Here is a 24,870-nt window from a genome sequence, read left to right as displayed (position 1 = left end):
AATGGCGCGAAGTGATGCAAAACAATAATGCTTATCGCAAATTATCGTCACTAAACATATGTGATAACCTAAGCAATTATGTCAAAAAGAGGATTAGCTAGCGGTAGGACGGAATATTTAGAAGTTGGAGAGTTTAATTATTCGTGGCCTGGAGAAAATGGAACACTCCATGATTATGGGTCGGTGAATTACACAATGCCATCAGGTAAGGATTGTAGCAAAATGTTATTGTGACATATACATAATGTTAGTATTAACAATAGCCTAATACAAATTATTATGTTTTTGTTAGGACCATGGTATTGGCCTTGGTGTCCACTATGGAGGGTTCCACAGCACCCCCTTTTTCAGGTCTGTAATTTTCATAACCAAAAAAAAATCGAAAATTTCGATGACAATGATGTTAAAATCCATTACTCTTTTTTCAGCTCTCCAACATGCTATTTGTGGCCTCGTACTGCGCGCCGAGTACGAAGAAAGGGCAGCTTTGGATGCACACAATCTTGATTTTCGGTAAATGAATATTAATTACCATTATTACATTCTTTTTAAATTCGCTAAAGTTCGAGTTCATCTATGTATGCAACTAGGTATCGCATAAATAATTAATAAAAAATGTAGATGGAATGAAGGAGCGATTATTTCCTAAAATATTAATATTATCAAAAAACGACCTTAGTAAACCCTTATTCATTTTTAAATACCTATCCGTCAATATATCACACGTTGGGGTTGGAATGAAAAAAAAAATATCAGCCCCCACTTTACATGTAGAGGGGGTACCCTAATAAAACATTTTTTTCGATTTTTTATTTTTGCACTTTGTTGGCGTGATTGATATACATATTGGTACCAAATTTCAGCTTTCTAGTGCTAACGGTTACTGAGATAATCCGCGGACGGACGGACAGACGGACGGACGGACGGACAGACAGACAGACATGGCGAAACTATAAGGGTTCCTAGTTGACTACGGAACCCTAAAAACGTTGTGGAAAAATGCGAAATTCAAAATTTGTATGGAATACCAACGCACGGGTCAACATTCACATCAAACGTTTGTTCGCTCTCTCGTTAATTCTAGGTTTTACTACACTAGTTATTCCCATCTGATTTTGGGGCCTACTGTGCTCTTATCCTTTTTTCTTAGTCCCAAGTCCCAACCAAACCTATCAACGCAGAATCGGCTTTCGCAAACCAAAAATCGCTCGTTAGTATGAACATGCGTACTCATGCGTACAACGACGACAATGCGGAAACCCCGGGCTTACGGGTAGGCGAGAGGCTGGCAACCTGTCACTGCAATGTCACAATTTGGATTTCTTTCAACCCCTTTTTGAAAAGGGTGGCACTGAAACTTGTAGTTCATGTGCTCTGCCTACCCCTTTAAGGGATACAGGCGTGATTATATGTATGTATTCTTATTTGTAAATATATTATGATCCCGTCTCTTTGATTCCACACTCACAATGGCTCATATTTCAGCCTTCATGCTCTACTCGATCTGGGCCTGGCACGTCATATGCTCACCTGACGCGTTCTCATGGAACTTCGGTTTCGTGTTCCTGAACTTGGCGCAAGTTGTGTATCTCGTGTATGAGATGCGACCCGTCAAGTTTGACCCGGAGTTGGAGGAGGTTTATCATACGCTGTTTGAGCCATTTAAGGTAAGTTATCCTCATATTCATGGCGTAGATGTAAGGTAAAAGGATAAGTTCATACTTACCCTTTTACCTTATATCTGACGTACCATGTCCTTCATAGGACATGGTACGACATGCTCACCTGATGCGGTCTCATGGAACAAAGAATGTTTCTGAACCTGGCGCAAGTTGTATACCTCGTATATGAGATGCGACCCGTCAAGTTTGACCCAGAGTTGGAGGAGGTTTATCATACGCTGTTTGAGCTATTTAAGGTAAGTTATCTTCACATTCATGGCGTAGATATAAGGTAAAAGGGTAAGTATGAAGGACATGGTATGTCATGCTCACCTGATGCGTTCTCATGGAACATGGAATGTTTCTGAACCTGGCGCAAGTTGTATATCTCGTTTATGAGATGCGGCCGGTCAAGTTTGATCCGGAGTTGGAGGAGGTTTACCATACGTTGTTTGAGCCTTTCAAGGTAAGCAACTTACCAACATAGGTACCATTTTTTTAGCCACAATTTTTAGCTGGCGAAAATATAATGTCTGAACTTGCTATAAGCACTCAACAAATCGTCCCAAAGTGAAGGTTCGCCACGAAGTAAGTAGGTAATACTTATCCGAGTAATATAATATTTTTCATCGAAATGTTATTATAAACTCCAGTAGATATCCTTAATCTTCGCCAGTGCAAATTACTTTCTTGCTTTTCTTTTATTGCTTCTAGGGTATTTTTATACGAGAACTATTTGCAGATCAGTCATATTTAATTATACATTTTTCCTAGGTTTCACGGCTACAATTCAAGCGAATGGTATCACCGGATTTTGCTCACGTAATGTCTCTACATGCCGGGGAGGCCTACGCTATGCAGAACCTTACGAAGACCGACAGACTTGGCCTGCTGTTGGCTGGAAAGGTAGGTTGAATAAGCAATCAAGCTTCTTAGTACTAAACGCGCAGTTACGGTAGAAATTTAGATACACTGATAATATAAAGATAAAGTTGGATGTTGTAGACAACAAATTAACATAAGAAGTACTACAGTCAGCAGCTGGCGTCTACATTTTCCGTAAATTCCTCAACCCTATTGCAATTTCAACTTCCTTCTAGCGAACAGATGTTTCTTAGGACGTCACATGTTACGTTAACACTTGCATACTTATGCTTGGTTAAATTAAGTTTTGTCAGGGCAACATTGGACAATTTGATGCTGGGCTGGGCACATAAAGCGAGTGGCCATACAATAAATAATATAAGTTAATTTTGAATTCAGTTATGATAATAATTAGTAGACATTAGAAAGTATTTATTAAATTTGTTTGATTTGAAATCAAGCAAAAAAGATCTATGGCCCATTTAATAAGTACCTAACGTCTATAATACTTTTGGAAGTTTTGTAAAGAGTACCATCTAGCCACAAGTATCACTAACATAATTTAACGTTGGGTTATGAAATGGTTAATTCAACTTTTACAATCCCGCTGAAGTAAATCCTCTTTAGGTACTGTTTATATTTTTTACGTCAGACATTTAAAGTTTTGAAATACTAAGTCTGCAGCGACCTTAGAATTTTCCTTAGAAAAATCATCGGTCATTCTGTGGAGTTGAATTACTGTTTTCATGTTAATTCATTGTATGAAGCCAAATTACGATAATTTCTACGGAATCTTTTTCGCGGAGCGTAATTATAGGGATCGAATCGGTAGCTAGCTCCTTTCTTTGTATTCTATAGTACCCATATGCTCAAGAATGATCATAAGACAAGAAAATAATAATCAAACTAATTTAAATACCTACCCTGCATGGCATTTCTGCGACGCGAAACGAAAATGAAAAGTTTACGTCTACGAGTCTACGAGCGTTTCGTTTCGTGAGCGTTTCGTGAGCGTTTGTGCCATTCGGCTACATACCCTGGTACGGTAGGAGAGGGTGTTGAATTTTAAGGTCGGCACCGCGCATGTTAAACACCTTTGGAGTGCCATTGCGTCAATAGCACTTATAAAAATCCTATATATTATAGACATGTATCTTATCCACAAATTATGCAAATGCAAATGTTCCTATTCCCTAAAGTGCCGAAGGGGGAAATTTAAAACAATTCTGCACGCGCCAATGTTTGCAATGAATACCTTTACCACACAAGGTGGATAGACTTGTGTCACTACACTATGAGTATATGGAGATAGGACTAATAATTTAGTAGCAGTATTGTTGCATTGCGATATGCTTCGTCTGCTCATCTACTATCACTAGATGGAGCAGGTAGTAATGCTTGTATTTCCTTTTCTTGTCTCATGGATATCTTACGTCAAATCGTTCTTAGAGTTTAGAAAATCTTTAAATAACCTTTGTTGATCGTGTAGCAGTACAGTGCTGTATTGCATTACGATACGCTTCGTCTGCTCATTCTACATATACCTATCACTATATGGAGCAAGTATTAATGATTGTTGTCCTATTCCTTCTCCCATGGATATTATCTTACGTCAAAAGTCTAAACATTTTGGTGATTGTATGCAACCTTTGTCATGAGACCAAACGCCGAAAAAAGTTCTTAAAGTTGGCTCATCAACTATTTTTGCTGGCTAGCTGTCTCTAATAGTAAAGTAACTAAATTCAGTGAGTGAGTTAGTAGTAGAATCTGTCCCAATACGTCTGTAGATATAGCAAACTGCTCTCTGCTCTATCTATGAGATAGCGTTTTAATTTAATGTCAGTACCTATCCATCGTAAACATTGATGGGAACTTTAATAGGTGGATAATTCCGAACACCATTTACTTCAGCTGTTGTCATACTTATATGACTCATAATACGCCTATTACAAGGCAGTAATCTATATCGCGACAGTATTCCTATGCCTTTAACGGCACAGGCGTGCCTTCCTCGACGCTCCTATTCCCTTTACGTCGCTATAACACTTTTTAATAACGCATCCATTTTGTGATACGTCGTAAATTTGTGTTTTACGCTTATGTAGAAACGTGTGGTTGTCAACGAAGTGAATGTTATATCGGGGTGCATAGCCAAGGTGCTAATCATCAACTGTAGGCTAATAAAAATAATGTCTTTTTTCACTCTTTAATATTACGCGACAGAGACATTCTGCGCTCACCAAACAAGTAAATTCTCTTACCGGAATCGTAACACACTATCCGCTGCATAGGTAATAGGCATAGTTAGTAATATGTGACATTATCTGGGTAAAGGGACCTTATTGTCGATGGTGCTTACGTCCCGTGTCGTCGTATTTGTACACGAACATCGCTCATAACGCCGTAAGCGCCATCGAGAATAAGGTCCCTTTACCAAGATAATGTCACATATACTCAATATTAGTTGACCAGACCGGTCGTCAATATCGTATAGTCCTATGTTACGTATCGGACAGGCGGAATAAAGATTATCCAAAACGGGTTCATTGAAGTGGTAGAAACCATCGACCGACGTCTAATGTTCTATTCTACCGATCGATTGGTATAACATCCTTACACAACAATCCCATTCTATCTTCCATTTATCATCTTGCACTATACAATTATGTTTTTTTAAATAAGTTATTTGTATTTGTATACTTTATACATAGAGGTACATAATATATACTCACACCCGTTTCCCAGAGGGATGGACAGAGGTCACTGATTCCCATTTGCTACGAGTCGGACAACCCACTTTCCCTTCATTCACTTAGGTACATAACGCTCATAGCTGGGCATTAACTCGTTAATCCGTTAATCGTTAATTAACGAAGTTAACATTTTGGTTAACGGATTAACTTTTAAGTTAACTTTAAAAAATGTTAACGGATTCGTTAACTTCCGTTAACACTTTCGAAACCGGGCTCTACGCGGCGCTACGACATTTTCGCTACATACGGGTTTCCCCATGTAATCGGCTACGCTTCTACGAGCGGTGTGCCCGACAGTCGGGTTCTTGGTAGCGAAAGTGTTAAATTTCTTCGAGTCCGTTAATCGTTAATCCAGTTCCGCACGCGCCGAGTAAAACTTGCTCTGACCGCTACTGTAAAAGCCCGGAGTACGGCGAAACCTAGGATTTTCCCGAAAATTCAGTCTACATATCAATTGGTGCCTTTGGATCACTTATTCGAGACCTGCTAAAGTTTATTAGTCCTACTGCACCCATCACTAACTGCGAAAAAGAATGTAAATCATCAGGCACGACGCATGGCACATAAATCGCGCAACCGACGCATCAAGCCAGAGTTCGGCGGGCGACGCTATCTACCAAGTTACCGTGAATCACAACTTCGAATAGAGGTGTCTCAATCCGAGGAACCTACGCACCATGACTACGACCGCTTGAATGACCCAATACCTACGGGTCCAAGGTAAAACCTAGGACTTACCGAAACAACGTATATATAAGTCCAAAGAGAACAATACCTATTTATTAACATTTCGCTTTTACCAATTGGCAGCTGGGATTTTTCAAGAGATTTTGGCGATCTTCGGTCTTTTACAGTAACATAATAAACTTACCCAAAAACTTAATAGTTGATAACTGATGCAACTAGCTACAGTAAAATATTTTTTTATCACGATTAACGGATTATCGATTAACTTTAACTTTCGTTAAATTTGTTGAAATGTATCGCTTTAACGATTAACGAAGTTAACTTTTATAGTAACGGATTAACGATTATCGAAGTTAACTATTTGATTAACGGTGCCCAGCTATGATAACGCTCCTCATACGTGCTATAGAATGTAGTGAGCTTCCTTCAATTGTATACATTTTGTTCGTGCCCCTTGAAACTGGGAGTAGCGAGGCATAGACAGCAGCAGCAGAAGCAGCGCTTTATGTGCATCTAATCAAAGTTTATTACAAGCAACATCTGTGTTTGCGTACATTGTGTCTCTCCGATATTCCCATCTACTCCGAAAATTGTTCCATCTTCGGAATGCTGTTCAATTATTCTTATACAACATTGGATGTTTTGATAAAAATAACTGCCCGAGCAGCGAAGGAGGGTGCGAGAAAACCGCTGAACTATTTTAACCAACGGAAACTTGCGACAAAGATCAACCGAAGTAGTAACTGAGTTTCGGAACTAGGATAGCTCAACTTGGATGTTTGAGTAGCAATTCTACAAAAGTCTAAAACAGGGTTGTTAAATCGGTTCCTTTTTAGTTTTTCTTTGCTTTATGAACTTACTTGTTTTATAATGTGTAGGTGTCTAAGTAAGGTAAACGCATATTGTGGGTTTGACTTTTGAATGAATGAAAATGAATGAATGAAGGAAATGAATGAATGAAATCAATTTATCCCGGGAATACATTCCATAGATTATCAATTCCAATAGTAATTTGATTACTTACTCACTTTGTTGTTACTTCTATTTCCGGGAATGAACATTGAGAGTGACAACTCTTGGGCAGTGTCGACGTAAGGACCATTTGTGTTAATTTTCCTACTTAGGTACCTATAACTCGTTGTAGGTCATATAATGAGAAGATGTCTTAGATTTTAGAGATAGTACCCACCCTCGAACACGGTATTGTCCGGTCGAGATGATATTGGAACATGCTACACGGACGACAGAGAAATTTTGCCCTTAATACCAGAATTGGGAGCTTCTTAACCTTCGTGGGAAGGGTAAAGGCAAATTACGCTAATAGCGCATTTAATGTGTTTTATGTACTTATTGTTGGACTTTTTTAGAGTATTGATTATGGTATCTAATATAACACAAACTGTGTTGTTTTCCTCCTAGGTCAACGTGATGAGTGGACACCAGTTCCTCCATCCGATTCTTCCATGCGAGTTTCTGGATTCTCCCGAGTTTGAGTCCAGCCGGGCTACTATTGATGAAAAATTCAAGGTACGTGGTTTTTATAAATACCAATTGCAATTGCAAAAGATTTAAATTAGTAATTGATAGTCGCAGGTGCCAACAGTTTGATTCCGTTGCTGCTTGGTTGTTGTTAGATTAACGGAATAAGCTTAAATAACTTTCTACTTCAGCGGATGTCCCTTTAACAGATTAGTTCCCATAAAATTAAACATTGTTACCGATGACTAGTCAAAATCCGTAACAACCTCATTAATCGATTTTCAAAAACGAGTATAGGTAGATGTAGTGCGTAAATTTCAGTCTGAACAAGCATGATAAATACAAACGTTTCCGTAAAAATACGAAGGAAAATCTTTTCGCATTACATCTGAAGGTAAGTTACCTATGTACTAAACATATGCAGCTGTTTTAAGGAAACATAATTCTAAAATAGCCAACGTCTTGCAACGTTGAAATGTTATTGCCCGAATGACCGAATTACGTGGTTCGGTTGGGACTGTTCACCTTTACTTACGAGTATACCTAAATGTACAAAATAGTTTAACAATGGAAATAGCTCATGTCATAATAGTATTTTATGCAACTGGTGATTAAAAGAGGTCAAAAAAGGTGAGTGGCGTGGGTAACAATTTGAGGCGAAGCCGAAAATTGTTAATAAAGACGCCACGAGCATTTTTTGACTCAGTTAAACACCGTTGCATACAATACTTTTCTACGACCAAGCACTTATTTTGAAAGAAAATTATAAATCAACAAATACCTACTTTCAGTCATCTTAGTTATCTAGTGGACCGCCTACCGAATATGCAGTTTGAGTGCAAACATGAAAATAAAACTGTTATGGTATGGTTCTTTGAAGCCTGGCCACTAAGACGAATCGAGCCGAGTTGAATCGAGTTCTCATACATTTGAATGCGATTCGACGCGTCGCCAATGAACGCAGCAGAAAACGAAGGAGTTTCGACTCTGCGAATTGGTTTGTTAAGTTGGTAGCAATGTATTTACTGAACTGTAACAGCTATATCGTGCTACTTCTACTAAATGTTTTCAGGGTATAGACTAGATAGACTTGTCCTGACATCTTTTATGTAGGGTTTTTAAGTTCTATGCACGACCTTGTAACTCACGAATAACAGTACGGGAGTAGAAAAACTATAATAATAACATACAGCTATCTAAATATCTACTTCTGCGTGTGTCTGTCCCATGACACGGGCAAAAGAAGCATCCCGGTGTACAGTACAGTCAGCATCAATAGTTCGCAGCGAATACATTTCTAACCAAATACAAATTTAATAGTTTCTACACGACAAATTCGACACGACGTTAGGTTCATTATCAGGAACCACCCTGCTAACCACGCTTTTAGTTAAATTCGTAAAATAAATCATCATTTTCATACATAATTAATTAATTTATTAGTGTCAGAGACCCTTAAGAATAACATTCAAGTAAGTGTCAATTGATTGACGGTACATGTCAAAACAAATAACAATAGGAATTGGTAAAGGCTGTCACACACGTGTTCAGAAATTATCTTTATTTTTTTAATAACTCGATAACCGCAAGAGTTAAGACGCTAGTTTCTTAGAGAAATTAATTGTATTTGATCTAAAGAATTAACCTACCCTTAAAGTTAATGGAATTCAATAAAAACAGGGTGTACATGCATTTCTACGAATAATGTAGTATTTTTGCCTACGTTGCAGCATTACTTACTTATGCAGTACGAAATTTAAAACCCAGCATATTTGTGATAGATCTATGACCCATTCACGATATTAGAAAACTGCAGAGTACTAGATCGTATAAAACATTCATTTCTCACGACTCAAAACTCGCTGGGAGCGAAGTTTCATGTAAAATTCAAATAGTGCTCCTTAGACGGTATAAGTACTCGTAGACGAAGGAATTGTAAGACGTGTAAAGTCCGATTTTCTTGGATGAAACTCGCCATAGTCTTACTATGAGTACCTACTTGTTCCTAGAAAAGTGGACATTGACTATTTGAGCGCTGATAGCTTATTGGATTATCAAACATTATATTTGACAAAGCTATCTGGATAAATTATTAAACTTAAAAATGTATAATTGATCATAAACGCGCTAGAAGCCTAATTATAGTTTGTCTTAATTTGTCATTTACCTGTCGGTTTCATATGGGCCTATAAGCTCGTTTATTCAACTGCTTTTTCTAAACCTGTAAAATCGGGTCACTCACGTAAAGTTGACGAAGATCACTCGACATGTTTCGCTCCGTGTGCTACACGCACTAGTGTACAACCCAACAAATGACAATTGTGCCGAAAGTGAGGGTAGTTTCACACCGTCCCTGCCGCCGCCGAGCGAGCTGCGGCCCGCAGTCTGCGTTGGGATGCCATCGGCATCGCGTGATCTCATTAAATTGCTCCTCGTTACGGAGCGAAACATCTCGAGCGATCTTCGACCACTTTACGTGAGTGACCCGATTTTCAGTTTCTCTCGGTAGTTTTGTTATTAAAACTGCTTTTGTTATATACACAGTATTGCACTACCCCTGACGTAACGTGAAACGACTACATTTTACACGTCTTGTTGTATTTTGTCTATGGCAGAGGGTAAGTAACGAGCAGGGATGACGGTGTAAACTAGAGATGTTACTACCGACACTACCGATGGCTTGCCCAAGTGCAGTAACGGTAACCGGTTATTCACATAGATACCTAGGTCCGGGATCTGGGAGTTAAGTGTCCTACCGTAAAGTTCAGTATGGGTTTGGGTAAAACAACATTTTGCCTGTCTCAAACCTACTCTGTGGTTGGCCTTTTTCTAGATTCGACAACTAATAAAACCGGTCCGGTCTAATGCAAGTGAAAATATAAACCGCAAATAAAGAAAAAATGGCTTTTATAATAATGGAGCTAGCTTATTTTATAAAACGACGAGTTGGTGTCCAAGACTGGAGAATAAAGAGCCCAAGTTCTGCAGCTGTTCATTAGAAGTACCTAGAATGTTCTACAACATACTAGAATATTATCGAAAACAATTAACTTAAGAAAGGAAATGTATAGAGCTTTGTAGAGTGTGTCATTACTTTTGTGCCAACCCAATACTTTGAGTGCCGTGTGTTACAATAAGTTTTTTTTTGCTTTTCTTTAGTCTGACCATTTCGTCCACCATCCATTTAAATCAGACGTCTTTCGAGCATTTCCATGACCAGAGCAGCTGTCCCATACAAATGCATTTTATTTTATAATCAAGATTTTAAATCGGCAATAAAGTATTTCACTAATCATTTTCCATATCCATTCCAGAAGAAAAAAAACTTCTGCAAATAATCATAAATTAAGTGCTATTACGGGATAATGTTAGACAATTCCGTGGAAAGCTCCTACAGCTGACTCAAAATAAATATCTTCCTATCTGATGACTAATGCGTCAATAGTGTATCACGGTTCATCAGACTGATGACGTCATTACTCACGGCGCCCGCAGCTCAGTAAGCTGACCTATATAACTACCCGAAGGGGTTCCAAAGGTCGCTGTACTGTTTGCGCTGGCAATTATTTGGTTTGATCGATGATCTGTGTGTAAAATCAGCATGAAAAACTATTTTTGACTGGAATAATATTCCACTATTTGGCTTGCAAAAAGATTTGTCTATAACTTCTCGTAAACTTTACTGAGAGGCAGTATACTAAAATGTTTCGGAAATTTAAAGACCGATTCAAAAAAAGCAACTTGTTTCGATTTGATTTTGTTTTGATACGACCTTAAAGATAGCTCGAGCTGTTTTTCCGCGGCCGTAGCTTGAGAAAATAAAGTAAATTAACCCATTATAACCCGAATTTTTTTAGGTCTCCGAATTGGAAAAGAATCAAGTATAGTATAGTATGTTCCTGAATAGATTTTAGTTCATTTGGAGCTCTATCATATTTTTACTTGTCCATACAAAATTGGGTGGCACCGCTAGGCTATAATGGGTTAAGAGACATGCACAGCAAGCGTCTGAGATAAGTTACGGTCAGCGGAAATGGTCTGGCAACGAATATTATCAATTCCTAACACTATTTTCTAACACAGACGTAAAACGTCGATACAAACTCTACCTAAATTATCCCATATGTTATATCTTTAAAAAAAATAGGACGTTCTGGCGGTTCTAGGCTCTTAGTTCAAACGTAAATGAATTAACCGTAAATTGAAAATCATCCGAGTCGCCCGTACAAAAACATATTTACATAGTTCAATCAAAATACCGTTAACCAAAATAATTAATCACCTCAAGGCACTCGGTAAAAACAAACCGAAACGACCCGTGAAATAAAGCGAAGTAAGCAAATAAAACCGATAGCATTTTCTGTCAAAAGTCATTATTTCAGTCTGCCGTTCGATAAAAACAGTATTTGGAGATGACAACCATAAATTGTAAGGAGGCATTTATCTTATCTCCCCCTTTTTAGGGCTGAAACAGTGGTTATCGCTTTAATAAAAATTAATATTTACTTGGATACATTTAACTTAATAAGTAAGCCTCAGACTGACAAACGACGACCACTAACCGTCCTTTTTCAAAAATAGCATTACGGCTGCTTTAAAAAAAAACGTCAAAATAATGTAAAATTGATAGTTTTAGTCGGTGAAATACTACACTTTTCGTTATCCAATAGATTTATTTAATTCAAGTTCCAGTTAGAGCATCTTATTATCTTGATTTTTATAAGACTGGATTTTTGAAAACTAACTCACTAAATTAATTATGAATTTTTCTCTAATGCACGTTTAGAAAAACGCACGTATAGAGCTGAATCAGTCGATCTTATTTGTAAAATTTGGACAATTTTGAATATTAAAACGGGTAAATTTAAATTCGTATATCCTGTACCACAATCATTTCAGACTAGATTTTTATTTTAAGTTTTTGCAACCAAAAGAGTAACGGACTAGCAGTACTAAGAAAAGTCTAAGGCGAATTCAATTTTTTTCAGAAATTACCTAAAATTAAGTGACAATTTCTTTGAAAATCTACATCACATCGAAGTAAGTTTTGTACTAAATTAATCTGCAACGTTTACTTAAATTGCTGTTATGCCTTAGTGATTATAAATTGCTATTATTGAATTTTGCCAATTTTTTGAAAACGAGCCTTCACCGGTACAATTATTACCACTTTTGGACATTTTCTCATATTTTGTTAGACCAAGTAGAAAAAGTCCTATAATGTGATATACATTTATAAACTATTCGCAAAGCCCTTTAATTTGATACCACACACGGTATGATCGAGCGCTCAGGTTGCGATTTCACTATTTTTGCGGTGGGAAATAAACATCTAAAAGCGGGTCGATTATTTTATTTGTCCACAGACATTTATTCGAACGGCGAATACGTGTTTTGAAATTCAAAAATCGATCCGGTGACACTTTGCTGGGACGTCAGTTTCTCGAAAAGTGAAGGTGGGAAACGTTGAAAAAATGACAACCCATACGATTTGACAGGTCGCGCACTTGTAATACAAGGCTTGTAGGTACCTTTCGAGAAACGGGCCCCAGGGAATCGATTTTTGAATTTCGAACGCACGTATTCGCCGTTCGAAAGTCTGTGGAAAACGACGTAGGTAATGCTATTTTTGAAAAAGGACGGTTAGTAACTTTAAAACTAGTGGTGATGGCCACTCGTTTTCGATTCTGTTAGTAGATTTTAAATCGCTAGTAGTGGAGATATTATTGAACGAATTTCACGAAATCGAATGGCCGAGATTCAAAAATCGGCCCCCTGACTGGAACTTTAATATACGTATAATATTAGATCTTAATACGTACCTATCCTAGGTACGGATCGGATACGTCAGAGTCGAATGTGACGAATATTGCCATATCGTTTATGTACAGGTACATACAGATATTACAGATATTAACATCAAACTAATACGCCTCTATTTGCGTTGGGGATAAAAACCAGTTTTCTTTGGTTAAAACTTCATTACGGCAACTAACATATCCACTTCGAAGGATGAGATATGGAATTTTGTATTTTGTAAATGAGTAAAGTCCGCTGTCGGGCTTGTTCTAGGCAACCATTTCTCATTTCACGATCGGTTTACTTCGCCGTAAGTCACTTCGCTCTTTGGCATTACCTACCCTCGTAGAAAACCTCCCGTAGATGTTGTATCTAACCTATATGCCTAGTGGTAGTAATCGCACATTAGTTCTCTCACCACACTCCAAACTTAGTTAATTACTTCGAGTATTCGAATTTAAGAAATTCGAGTCTTTGTCTGGAAGGGACTTGGATTATCCCTCTGGCTATACACATACATTCCGATTGCTACCTGCTACTCAAGAAGTACAAACCCCAGGCGGGTAAAAAACGGTTCTCTACTGAAGTTATGCCATGGGCGGCACTCGGTATTCGTTTTCAAGTTTTCCCGTCATCCTCCTTGCGTTATCCCGGCATTTGCCACGGCTCATGGGAGTCTGGGGTCCGCTTTGACAACTAATCCCAAGATTTGGCGTAGGCACTAGTTTTTACGAAAACGACTGCCATCTGACCTTCCAACCCGAAGGGTAAACTAGACCTTATTGGAATTAGTCCGGTTTCCTCACGATGTTTTCCTGCACCGAAAAGCGACTGGCAAATATCAAATGACATTTCGCACATGAATTCCGAAAAACTCATTGGTGCGAGCTGGGGTTCGAACCCGCGACCTCCGGAATGAAAGTCGCACGTACTTACCGCTAGGCTACCAGTGTTACTAAGTAAATTCTAAGTATGATAGCATTATGATACGATCAGGAATGGTTATGGAAACACGTTTGCATTATCCACCGTGAGTGATCAATGTTACCCCTTTGCGCTGACCTAATTGCTGTCTGATACGGGCGAACAACAGCCGAGGTGGCTATAAAGCAGAAAATTGGGGTAAATATCACCTAGAAAAACTAACATTGTATTACATCGTGTAAACCCTTGTACTATATATATTAACGCTAGTTGCGTTCATCTCTTACTATGTCTTATGAATGGCGCCAAAAAGTGTCATGCAGAGCGATTTTATTGTATAATCTGACCTCAAAGTCTTACTGTGGTGACATTTTGGGGAATTGCAATTGGCGGAGTAGGAGTAGGTAGGTCAAAGTAAATACATAAATGAATAAAACTTGCAGTTTTATCTATGCTAGGTACTGTTCTATATACCTCAGACCATGGATGAATCATTTAAACCTTCAGAAAAAGCTATATATCTTTAGAATACCTACATATCAATGGAATCAAGAATATATTTCTTCATCAGGTATCCATCTTAGCCGCATCCTCCTGTCGCTACGTCTACTGGCAACGCAGCTCCTAGAATATCTCTTCGTAAAGGAGCCATACTTGGCCTCCGTCATAACAACTCTTATAGCCCGGGACATAACGACTAAGTTATACGCCATGAATAATAAAATAGTGACGGATAGAGGCTCACACTTGGATATACGCTTGCCAAGTATTTCTCACGCCTTGGCAAGAAGTCCAAGGAGATTGAGGGCGGTCAATCGGCCTCCGCCGCCGACCACGGTTCAACCCGTTCCACCGGAGAAACGACCAAGTAAGTTAATTAAAGCTCATATCTGGATATACGTTTGCCAAGTATACCCCACGCCTTGGCGAGTAGGCTAATTAAATTGACAGCTGTGAATCGTCCTGTGTACCATCGGAGAAACGACCAAGTTAGGACGGACACATTTGGATAATATACGTTTGCAAAGTATTTCTCTGTTATTCAGATGTCTCTAAGGTAGGTAAACTAGGTAACAAGAGTGTGATAGATAGATGGTCAGATTTGCTATACCTATACGTTTGCAAAGTATTGCTCATGCCTTGGCAAGAAGTCCATGGAGTTTGAGAGCAGTCAATCGGCCTCCTCCGCCGACCACGGTTCAACTATTTCCGCCGGAGAAACGACCAAGTAAGTTATTTAGCTGTGTTTGACAGATTAAGTATGCCAGTTAATCTGAAATCTGTAGAGAAGAAAGGAAACTCTCAGTGTGGCATGCATAGTTAAGTTAACCGCTAACAATTTATAATTAGTGAAGAGATAAATTAGAGATTGGAGAGTGGTTTTCAATTTTTTATGAGTACTTACAGGTTCTAGAGTCCAGGTACGATTTTGGAAGCGATTATTAAGGATTCTTGTAGCTATATTGTACTATATCTTACAACTATCAGTACAGCTTCTACGAGTTTGACATTTAATTAACGCTGATATAATTCGCTTTGGCGGGTGCTTCGTCGCTTAGCGAATATGTCAAAACCGTGGTAGCCATATTATAAGTAGCACAAAGCACCTGGCATTTTCCCTAGACGCTCGTGAAAACACGAAGTAACGATACAGTAATGTGAATTTGCACTGGAAGTTTCAAATAGCGGTAAACCTCTACCGGCCACGGTCCAAGCCTCGCCGTAGAAACCAATTTATTTACCAACTTCGCGCCATCGTAAATCATAACTTGAATATGCAGGACGTTTCCGCTGCGAGGCCATTTTGCACAAGTTTGGGGTTTTGGTGCCAGTTTGGTTACGTTAATTGCAGTTTTAGTGCGCGCAGAAAACTAAAAATATGACAGTTGTGTCATATATTATACGCAATAAATTATTTGATGAATTAAATTTTTAAAGTCAATGGCATGCTCACGTTTACGTCTAAATAGCATTTTTTTCTGATGACTGTCAAAAATGTCAGCAGCTTCATTTAGTCCGCTATTTCACATTTAGTCCGCTAATACATTCTATCGCAAAGACACTAATCCCCTTATTCAACTAAAGTTATCAAGCCGATAAAGTTCGTTTTCAGTACAGATGGTCACTTTTTACGCACTAGTTCGAGAAGTGGTTCATTATATGCCAGGTTTTTATGAGCTCATCTGTAACAGGTCCGCGACCATTTGACCGCAATCTCACGCGAGTTGATGGAAAGTGCACGTTCGATTCAGTACTTTACGTCGCGAGGTTTTTTAAGCGATGTCCGCAAAAAATGGCTATTATTACTTGATTTAAAAGAAGTTATTGAATAAAATAAATACCAAAGACATTCTTATACAGATCTACTAGTGATTAAGTCCCACGGAAAAGTTCAATAAGGCTTGTGATGTTGGAACCTTGAACAAAAATATATAAATATAGCGTGTATACCTAGAAAGTACTCAAGACTTGAATATAATAGTATAACATTTAATGTGAGTATTAATTAGTTTGGATCCATTGGTAACCCTATCACCGGACGGCGCGCACGTGCGGCTCGTTTCTTTGTAAGAATGTTGTAGGTATTTAAAAAGGCGGCAGAAACATCAAAGCAGTGGGCCTTCTGTACTTGTACTATTATATATTCTGTGTCTGTACTGAAAAACGTCGTACGATACACATGCGAAAATGAAATTCGTTCGAACTTCCTTTTTTACGCACTTATATCGTAATGTAATATTGTCCCTTTCCGATGTAATATGATAAAAAGGGACAAACGATTTTGATCGACTTGTTAATTTTAGTGAACGTTTATGAATAAGGGCGTAAATCAGTAACGTGAGTGCAGCGTGAATCCGCGAGGTTCTTATTATTATCATCGTATCTCTCCCCCAGCCTGCTGGATCCGCAACGACCGCTCCGACACCCGTCGCGATGGCTCCGAGTATTCCGGCGACGAAGAACTGATGCCTCTAGCGGAGCACGAGGCTCCCGCCGCCTCATCTGATGACCTATCCGTTGCCGAAAGCTGTCCAGACACCTCCTCCAAATACCATAGTTGTGAAGCTGTAGAAACTGATGATGAATTGAGACACTAGTAGGTATTCCTTTAACTTCCTTCCTTTGCTCCTATTGTGACGAAGAAATGCTTCCAGTGGAGGACGAGGCTCCCGCCGCCTCGTTTGATGACCTATCAATTGCCGAAAACTGCCCAGACACCTCTCCAAATACCATAGTTGCGAAGCTGTAACTTCCTTTCTTTGTCACTATTTGCGACAGAGAAGTCATGCTTAGCTTCTAGCAAAACATGAGGCTCATGCTGCCTCATCTGACGATCTATCAGTTGCCGAAAGCTGTCCATACACCTCCTCCAAATACCACAGTAGTAGAAACTGATGATTAATTGCGACACTAGTGTTCCTTTAACTTCCTTTTTCTTATCCACTATTAGAGGTAAAAAACTCTAGCTGAGCACAATGCTCCCTTCGCATCATCTGACGACCTGAGTCGCTGAAAGCTGCTCAGACACTTCCTCTAAATAAGTATCATGGTTGTGAGGCCATGGAAAATCATGATGAATTAAGACACTAGTCTTCCTTTAAGTCCTTCCGTTCTCTGCCACTATGTCTTCTGCCTAGTCTAGTGTATATGAGGCCCCAGTACTACCCGCTAATTCAATTGGCTTGAACTTGCGTAATTTGAAGCGAATCTCATGCTAGAAGATCTGATTCTGATGCAGAATTCTGTGTCATTTCTTCCGAGTACCTTTCGTCTTCCTTTAGTTTTTGGAAATAAATATGTTTTTGAGTGCATCAATGATACGGAATTTGCAGGAGGGAACGAAATAGTCATAAAAACGTAGAACTTATAGCGAGTTGAAATTTTAGACATACAGCCGGCGTACCATGCTTCCAATTTTATCACTTATCCACGTGGATAAGACATCTGTCACTCTCACACTGACATACTTGCCAAAGAGTGACAGAAGTCTTATCCACGTGGATAAGTGATAAAATTAGAAGCATGATACGCCGGCAGGAGAAAGTGAATAGACAGGGTAGCAGGGAAAACGTGGCAGGATAAAGAGAGTTTGAATAAAAAAACAAGTTTACCACTAATAATTCAACGTATATCGAGTATCGACTATTATGATTTCGTTAGGATTCAATTTTTTTTCTTTAAGTAGAAACAAAAGCAAAAAAAAGTATTTTTTTAAACAATATCCATTATTTTTTATTCAAAACAGTTGAAGTACAGTAAGTGATATCTGATTATTATTTTCAGTTCACAGTCTTGTAAAACAACAAAGCACATATCATGATATAGTATCATAAAAGTTATTTTATCATTAATTTATTATTTGCTAATGCCTACGTCATATATTTCGTCAACTGATGATACGATGCCACTATTTTGAGAATTACCCAGTTATTTTATCATTAATTTAGGTCAACTTGTTAAGATTTATGATTAATGGATTTAATTATTATAATAAGAGAAAGTATTCATTGTTTGTCTTTATTTCTACTCTGACCATTTCCTTTCGTTTAGTGAATAAATAGGCCATATGTTATGATTTCTTATATGTTATAGATTTCTTTCATTATTCAGGTATATGGTTCCAACTTCATTGATTACTTCCAGATAAACCTTCCAAGCATAAGCTTACAGTAAACAATAACAAAATCTTGCAAGTTTTCCAATCTTTATTTGTTTCTATTAAAATAGTTTCGGTCTAAGCCTCGCCGGAAGGCTGGAGTTACGATGGCGCGACGCCAGAACTTAACGCAGTAAATTCTTGAGCCTGAATACTTGATTATCAAGCGTAACCGAGCATGGATTTGTCACACCAGTATGCTTGACCTGCGATAACTCTATGTGCTCTCAACAAACTTGAGTCTGATTTGAAAGTTTGTCTTCACTTATTTGGCACTGCTCGTTACTCAGCTCAGCAATTTTCAGAATGTCTTTGAATGCGGTTCTGTTCATTGCTACGTCAGAGAATCCCACAACACAATATACTAACATAAGTAAAAATGTAGGTACCTACTTAATTACTTTTATTTAAGACTAGCTTTTGCCAGCGGCTTCGCTCGCGTTAAGTTTGAAAATTAAAGAATGCTCCATACAAAATTCCACCCCCAATTTTAGGGAAGTGGGGGATTAGAAAGGGACATAAAGTAGCCTATGACACTCTCCATCTCTTCAACTATCTCCACTTAAAATATCACGTCAATTCGTTACTTCGTTTTACCGTGAAAGACGAAAACAAACACACACACACTTTCACATTTATAATATTAGTATGGATACACGTTTCTACAATACTGTAGTTATTGAAACGTTCAGTTTTTGACATCACACCTAAAATCTGAGTTTTCTTTAGAAATCACCAGAGTTTCTCCAGAAGGCCCAAGCCACAACTAATACTCGTAATTTATAAGTCTAAAAAAACTGAGTGTAGCCTAAATATCTCTAATATCAAGGTAAGGTGTACTCATTATATTGAAATGTCTGTAGGTGTTGTCATCATTTTTTAAGCGTACTTAATTTTACCTCGCTCGAACTTATTTACTTCATTGGAGTTCTTGTAAAATGCAAAGTTATTAGGTCATGAGGGCGACTGTTTTACCTCTCCTTCGTAAAAAGGGTATGACTCTGTATTTTGCTACACTATTGCAAAACAACCACCCAAAGAATATTATGCTTTTATGGTTTTAAGAACATGGCTCACTAAAAGACTTTCCTAATACACTTTTGAGTGTTATAAACTGATTATTAGAAATAATTAAACGTTTTAAATTACTATTTGTGTTGTTTATTCAAAAAACCCCGTGCCCATTAATATTTAGCTTGAAGTTGATTATATTAATAGACGGAAAAAGGATAAAAGGTTCGCTTAAATGGAAACCCCCAGCTGGAATACATTGTAGCTAAAATGATTGATAGAGCAATCAAGAGTGTATTAATACCATGTTTTCACGTATTTTTAATACCAACATGAGCGTGGGTTTCAATGTAAAGAGTCAATTTAAAAAAGTTGATTCCAATTTAACGATTTGGTATGGTTTTGATAATCAATGTTTGGAATCATCATTTGCTGCTCATCCGACACAACACGTGAATTTTCCTTTATCTTACAGCTGCCAATCAGCGTGAATAGCTTGCGTATGTCTGAAAATAAAATCAAAATATTTTCAATTACAATTTTCAAACTGAAAAATATTCAAGATATTTTTTTAAATATGAATCGGGCTCATTCGATCAGTTGATCAGACCCTTTAGCACAACTTGCCTTTTCGCGCGCGAGTCCATACTTGAAGTCGCGCTTGATGTATGGACTCGCGCGCGACAAGGCAAGTTGTGCTAAATGGTCTGGATTGATGTCCAATGCCATTTATGATCAACTGATTCAGTTACTTATGGATCTATTACATCATCATGGATCACCGACACGGTTTTAAGAAGGTTGGTTTTGTTTGTAAGATGACAACATATTCTTATTAAGGGATAAGCTTCAACTAACACCCATCAGTTAAGAAGCTCTTACGGAAAGAACATCATATATCATCGTACCAACTCCTAATCCAGCTGTCAAATTAAACATAAACTGATGTCGTTTGGCGCGCCTCTGCACCCACGTTGCCAGCCGGCCTCGCCAACCAGATGCCAAATGAAGCCCATCACAGCGACGCTTTTTGGTGCCATTTGGCGTTTGAAGTTGGCCCGATCGGTAAGTAATTAACTGTATTGACGCAGCTGTGCTTGGTATGTGAAGTTTGGCATGCACTCTTCAGTAAGTAGGTATAGCTATGTATAGAGGTAAATTTCAGGCCTGATGTTGCAGGTCACTAACAAATTGATAATGTAATTAGAGGAACTATAAGATTTTTTATTTTAATATCCAGGAGACTAGAAGCTTTTGCTTGGAAAATATATAAAAGCTTTAAAAGCGTGTTTTCCATCTAGCATCTAGGTCGATTTTTTGCCCCTAAAAACCCCATAAGTATACAAATCGCAAGAGCCATTTCCGAAATCCCAGAATATATACATACATAATAACCGATATATCGTAATTGGTAAGTTTTATTAAAAAAAAATGACTACTATTAAAAAGGTACACTATTTGTGGAACCTCTATCTCTATGATAAAATGTTTAAAACATAAACTAATTACTAACTCCGAAAAAATCAGCCTAAATCACATACTAAAAATCGCCACACACAATTTTCCGCCATTTCGTCTTAATCCTTAAATAATAAATAGTAAATCATTATATTATTTAATTTATTTAATTGTTTATTAAATAATAATAAATAATGAATAATAATTAAGCAATAAATGTGATTTTGGATAGCTATATATCGAGCCACGGGCTATCAAAATATATGATGCATATATATGTTATGGACCAAGTGAGAAATCGGGCACTATACATAATGCCCATTGTGAGTGGGCAGTTTGATAATAACTATTCAAATAATTAAATTGCCCGGGCATTATGCCTCTGTTGGGCAAAGTAATAATACCACACCGGATAGATGAATTTTGCCCAGGCATTATACATAATGCCCATCCTCTGTTGGGCAAAGTAATAATACCACACCGATAATTATTTGAAATATAAATATTGTGGCAAGTAATGTTTCGAATAATTCATTTAGTTCTCCATTGCCAATAATTGACTATATTTATGCTTATCCTCTATGTAAACAGCAATTACGGCTAAGCCTTTATAGATGGATACCTCACGCTCTACTGAACACAACACGGATTGCAAGGTATCTAATTGAATAGGCACATATCTTATGCCTTATACTAATCTCACTTGACAGGCTAGTACCTGTCTAATAACATTTATGACCAACAAGATTTGAAAACTATCATTGCCTATCATTGCCCGTGTGGTGACGGGTTAAGAATTTCACCACCCCCTTTCTTCCCGTGGGTGTCGTAGAAGGCGACTGTGGGATATGGGGTAAATTGTGGCGTAGGCGAGAGGCTGGCAACCTGTCACTGCAATGTCACAGTTTCGTTTTCTTTAACCCCTTATTTGCCAAGAGTGGCACTGAAACTTGAGTAGTTTCATGAGCTCTGCCTAACCCTTCATGGGACACAGGCGTGATTGTATGTATGTATGTATGTATGCGTTGCCTAAAGAAAGATTATCGCTAGATGTGACAAGTAGACAACCATATTAGGATGTTGTAACTGTTATAATCTATCTACGAAGGACACAGAAATCGTGAACCGTTCGGACCTACCCTAACCACATTTTATTTACCAGTTAGCACGTCATGGAATCCAAGTCAGAAGTAAAGCAAACTCGTTAAGGTGTGCAAACGTTATCCCTACAAAGCAATCAATGCACTAACCTAGGTCAAAAGTTCGCCAATCACGATAGTGAGCACATGTTTAGCCAATTTACCTCTTTCTGGCGGGCTATTTGTGGTCTTCTTTGAATGGTTAGACAGGTTATTATTTTTTCCCCTCACTAGCTCGGAAACACGTGTTTTGTCCTTTAATACCAGCGGGTAAAAACGCATTTTATCCACTAGTGGGTAAAGTAATTTGACCTTGAAGTCAAATTAACTGCTTTAAAATTTATATAAGTAGGTGAATCTAGTAATAAAGATGATTTACCACCTGTGGAACTACTGGAAGCAGTGATAAACGCATTTTTTGCGTTGTAGTTTCCTCGCTAAAGTGAGGGGAAAAGTTTTGTGTTACACTCGGGTGCAAATGTATTTTACTTCTCGTATGTTAAAAAACTCGCAAGTTCAGGATTCTATTCTCGAACCACTCGCTTCGCTCGTGGTTCAACTGTAGAATCCTTTCACTTGCTCGTTTTTCATTTCCACACTCGGCGCGGCGTTAAAATACAACTTTGCCCCCTTGTATAACAAATAACTATTAACACACACACACACAATCACGCCTGTATCCCATAAAGGGGTAGGCAGAACACATGAAACTACTAAAGCTTCAGTGCCACTCTTGGCAAATAAGGGGTTGAAAGAAAAAGAAACTGTGACATTGCAGTGACAGGTTGCCAGCCTCTCGCCTACGCCACAATTTAACCCATATCCCATAGTCGCCTTCTACGACACCCACGGGAAGAAAGGGGGTGGTGAAATTCTTAACCCGTCACCATACAGGATTATTATTTTTAAATCGGGACTTAATTGCGTATGACTAATATTTAAACTGACCTCCAACGTTTCAGGGACGGCGTTGTCCCCGAGGTCTCGGAGAAGACTGGCTTAAAAGGAATTGTCATTGAATTGTCAAATGAATTGTCATTTCAAGCCAGTCTTCTCCTAGTAGTCATACGCGATTAAGTCCCGATTTGAAAATGATTATGTGTAATAATCGTGAAAGTTTAAATCAGTGTTAGATACATAGGTTTTTCTGTAGGTTGTACGAGTATAGCTATCCGTCTTCTACTGTAAGGCGTTTAGTAGGTACTTATGCATTAGTGTGACGAGAACTGGCCCCGTAGCCCATTGACATTTTACGACGCGAAACGGCACCGAAACGTTGCAGAAATGTAGTCTGGCTCTGTCGCACCAATACGCAAGAGCGATAGAGATAGATAGCTACAAAAGAGATATTTTTTTTTTTAAATCTGTTTTTTTTTTAGATATATTTAGGAGCCTTGGTCCATGGGACTATGTCGGCTCCGTTAGGCCACTTCATATTATCAACAATAAATATACAAACTCATTATAAAAAATAAGTCAAAACAAAAGTAGGTAAAAAGAAAACAACCGAATTTGTATATTTATCTGTAAAAGAAACTATATACAAATTCAGCAGTCTTTGACAGGGGTTCCGCGAGAATTGATTGGAACACCCCTATGTCGGTCATCGTGTATCCGTGGAGCTCAAAGATCTGCATTCTCTTCGCTCGAGTCCGGACACACTCCATAAGGAAGTGATGCACATCCTCAACAGTTCCACAAACTTCACAGTTGGGCGAATCGGATTTCCTCATCAGATGTGCAAACTTATTCATTGGAATGTGTCCGGACCGAAGTCTGTGTGCCCGAACAATATCTACTCGCAAAAGAGATATTATCGTGAGCGTTTGTGGGTTCGGCTACGCACACTAATACTTTTACCTTATCACTGTTCTGATTGAGTTGGAAATCAAAAAGTTGCGCGGTTGTTTTTAACGAATTCGAGTTTTTAAGTTTGGGGCGAACTACTTAGTAACTATTGTTAATTTTAGCTAGATAAGGTGCGGTTGATAAGGTGCGGTTCAGTGCAAATTGCAACTAATGAATATTCTATCACTAATTACCACTATCAAAAATCGCATATCAAATGAATCAAGTATATCCATAAGCACTTCCCCGTCAGCCATTTAGACATGGCGACATAAAATAAATAGTGGTGAAGGCGCCCTCACTCTATCATGATTGTAAGTAGTAGCCTCAAAACGACTAAGCCACAGATATGATCGTATCGTACCCCAGTGGCTGACTGGTTGACAAGCTTGCTTGAGCTTAAGGCTGGTTTATATTGTTTTAGTGACCAGCAGGGTTAGCACATGATTGCCACGAGAGTATGTCGCCGCGAGATAGACTACCCGTCCTTATGTCATTCATACAGTTAGAAGAAGACGTGTCATCTATCTCGCGGCGACATACTCTCGCGGCAATCATGTGCTAGGCCTACTGAAACAACATCACCCGTA

General features: G+C 38.3%; 1 protein-coding gene across 1 annotated transcript; it reads left to right on the top strand.

Annotated features, from left to right (window-relative positions):
• Window positions 1–15: 15 nt before the first annotated feature.
• On the top strand, window positions 16–17,945 carry LOC125226353 (popeye domain-containing protein 3-like). The gene is given in 9 exon segments (XM_048130313.1): window positions 16–205; window positions 293–351; window positions 429–513; window positions 1,486–1,667; window positions 2,436–2,567; window positions 7,385–7,492; window positions 14,739–14,787; window positions 14,790–15,035; window positions 17,063–17,945. Coding segments are annotated over 9 exon segments (1,191 nt in total). The 5' UTR covers window positions 16–78; the 3' UTR covers window positions 17,266–17,945.
• Window positions 17,946–24,870: the final 6,925 nt, after the last annotated feature.

This window comes from Leguminivora glycinivorella, chromosome 5 (assembly GCF_023078275.1).
Source record: "Leguminivora glycinivorella isolate SPB_JAAS2020 chromosome 5, LegGlyc_1.1, whole genome shotgun sequence".
In the NCBI taxonomy this organism is placed as follows: Eukaryota; Metazoa; Arthropoda; class Insecta; order Lepidoptera; family Tortricidae; genus Leguminivora; species Leguminivora glycinivorella.
The sequence above is the reverse complement of the archived record's forward strand: the minus strand, read 5'-3'. Positions and strand labels throughout refer to the sequence as shown.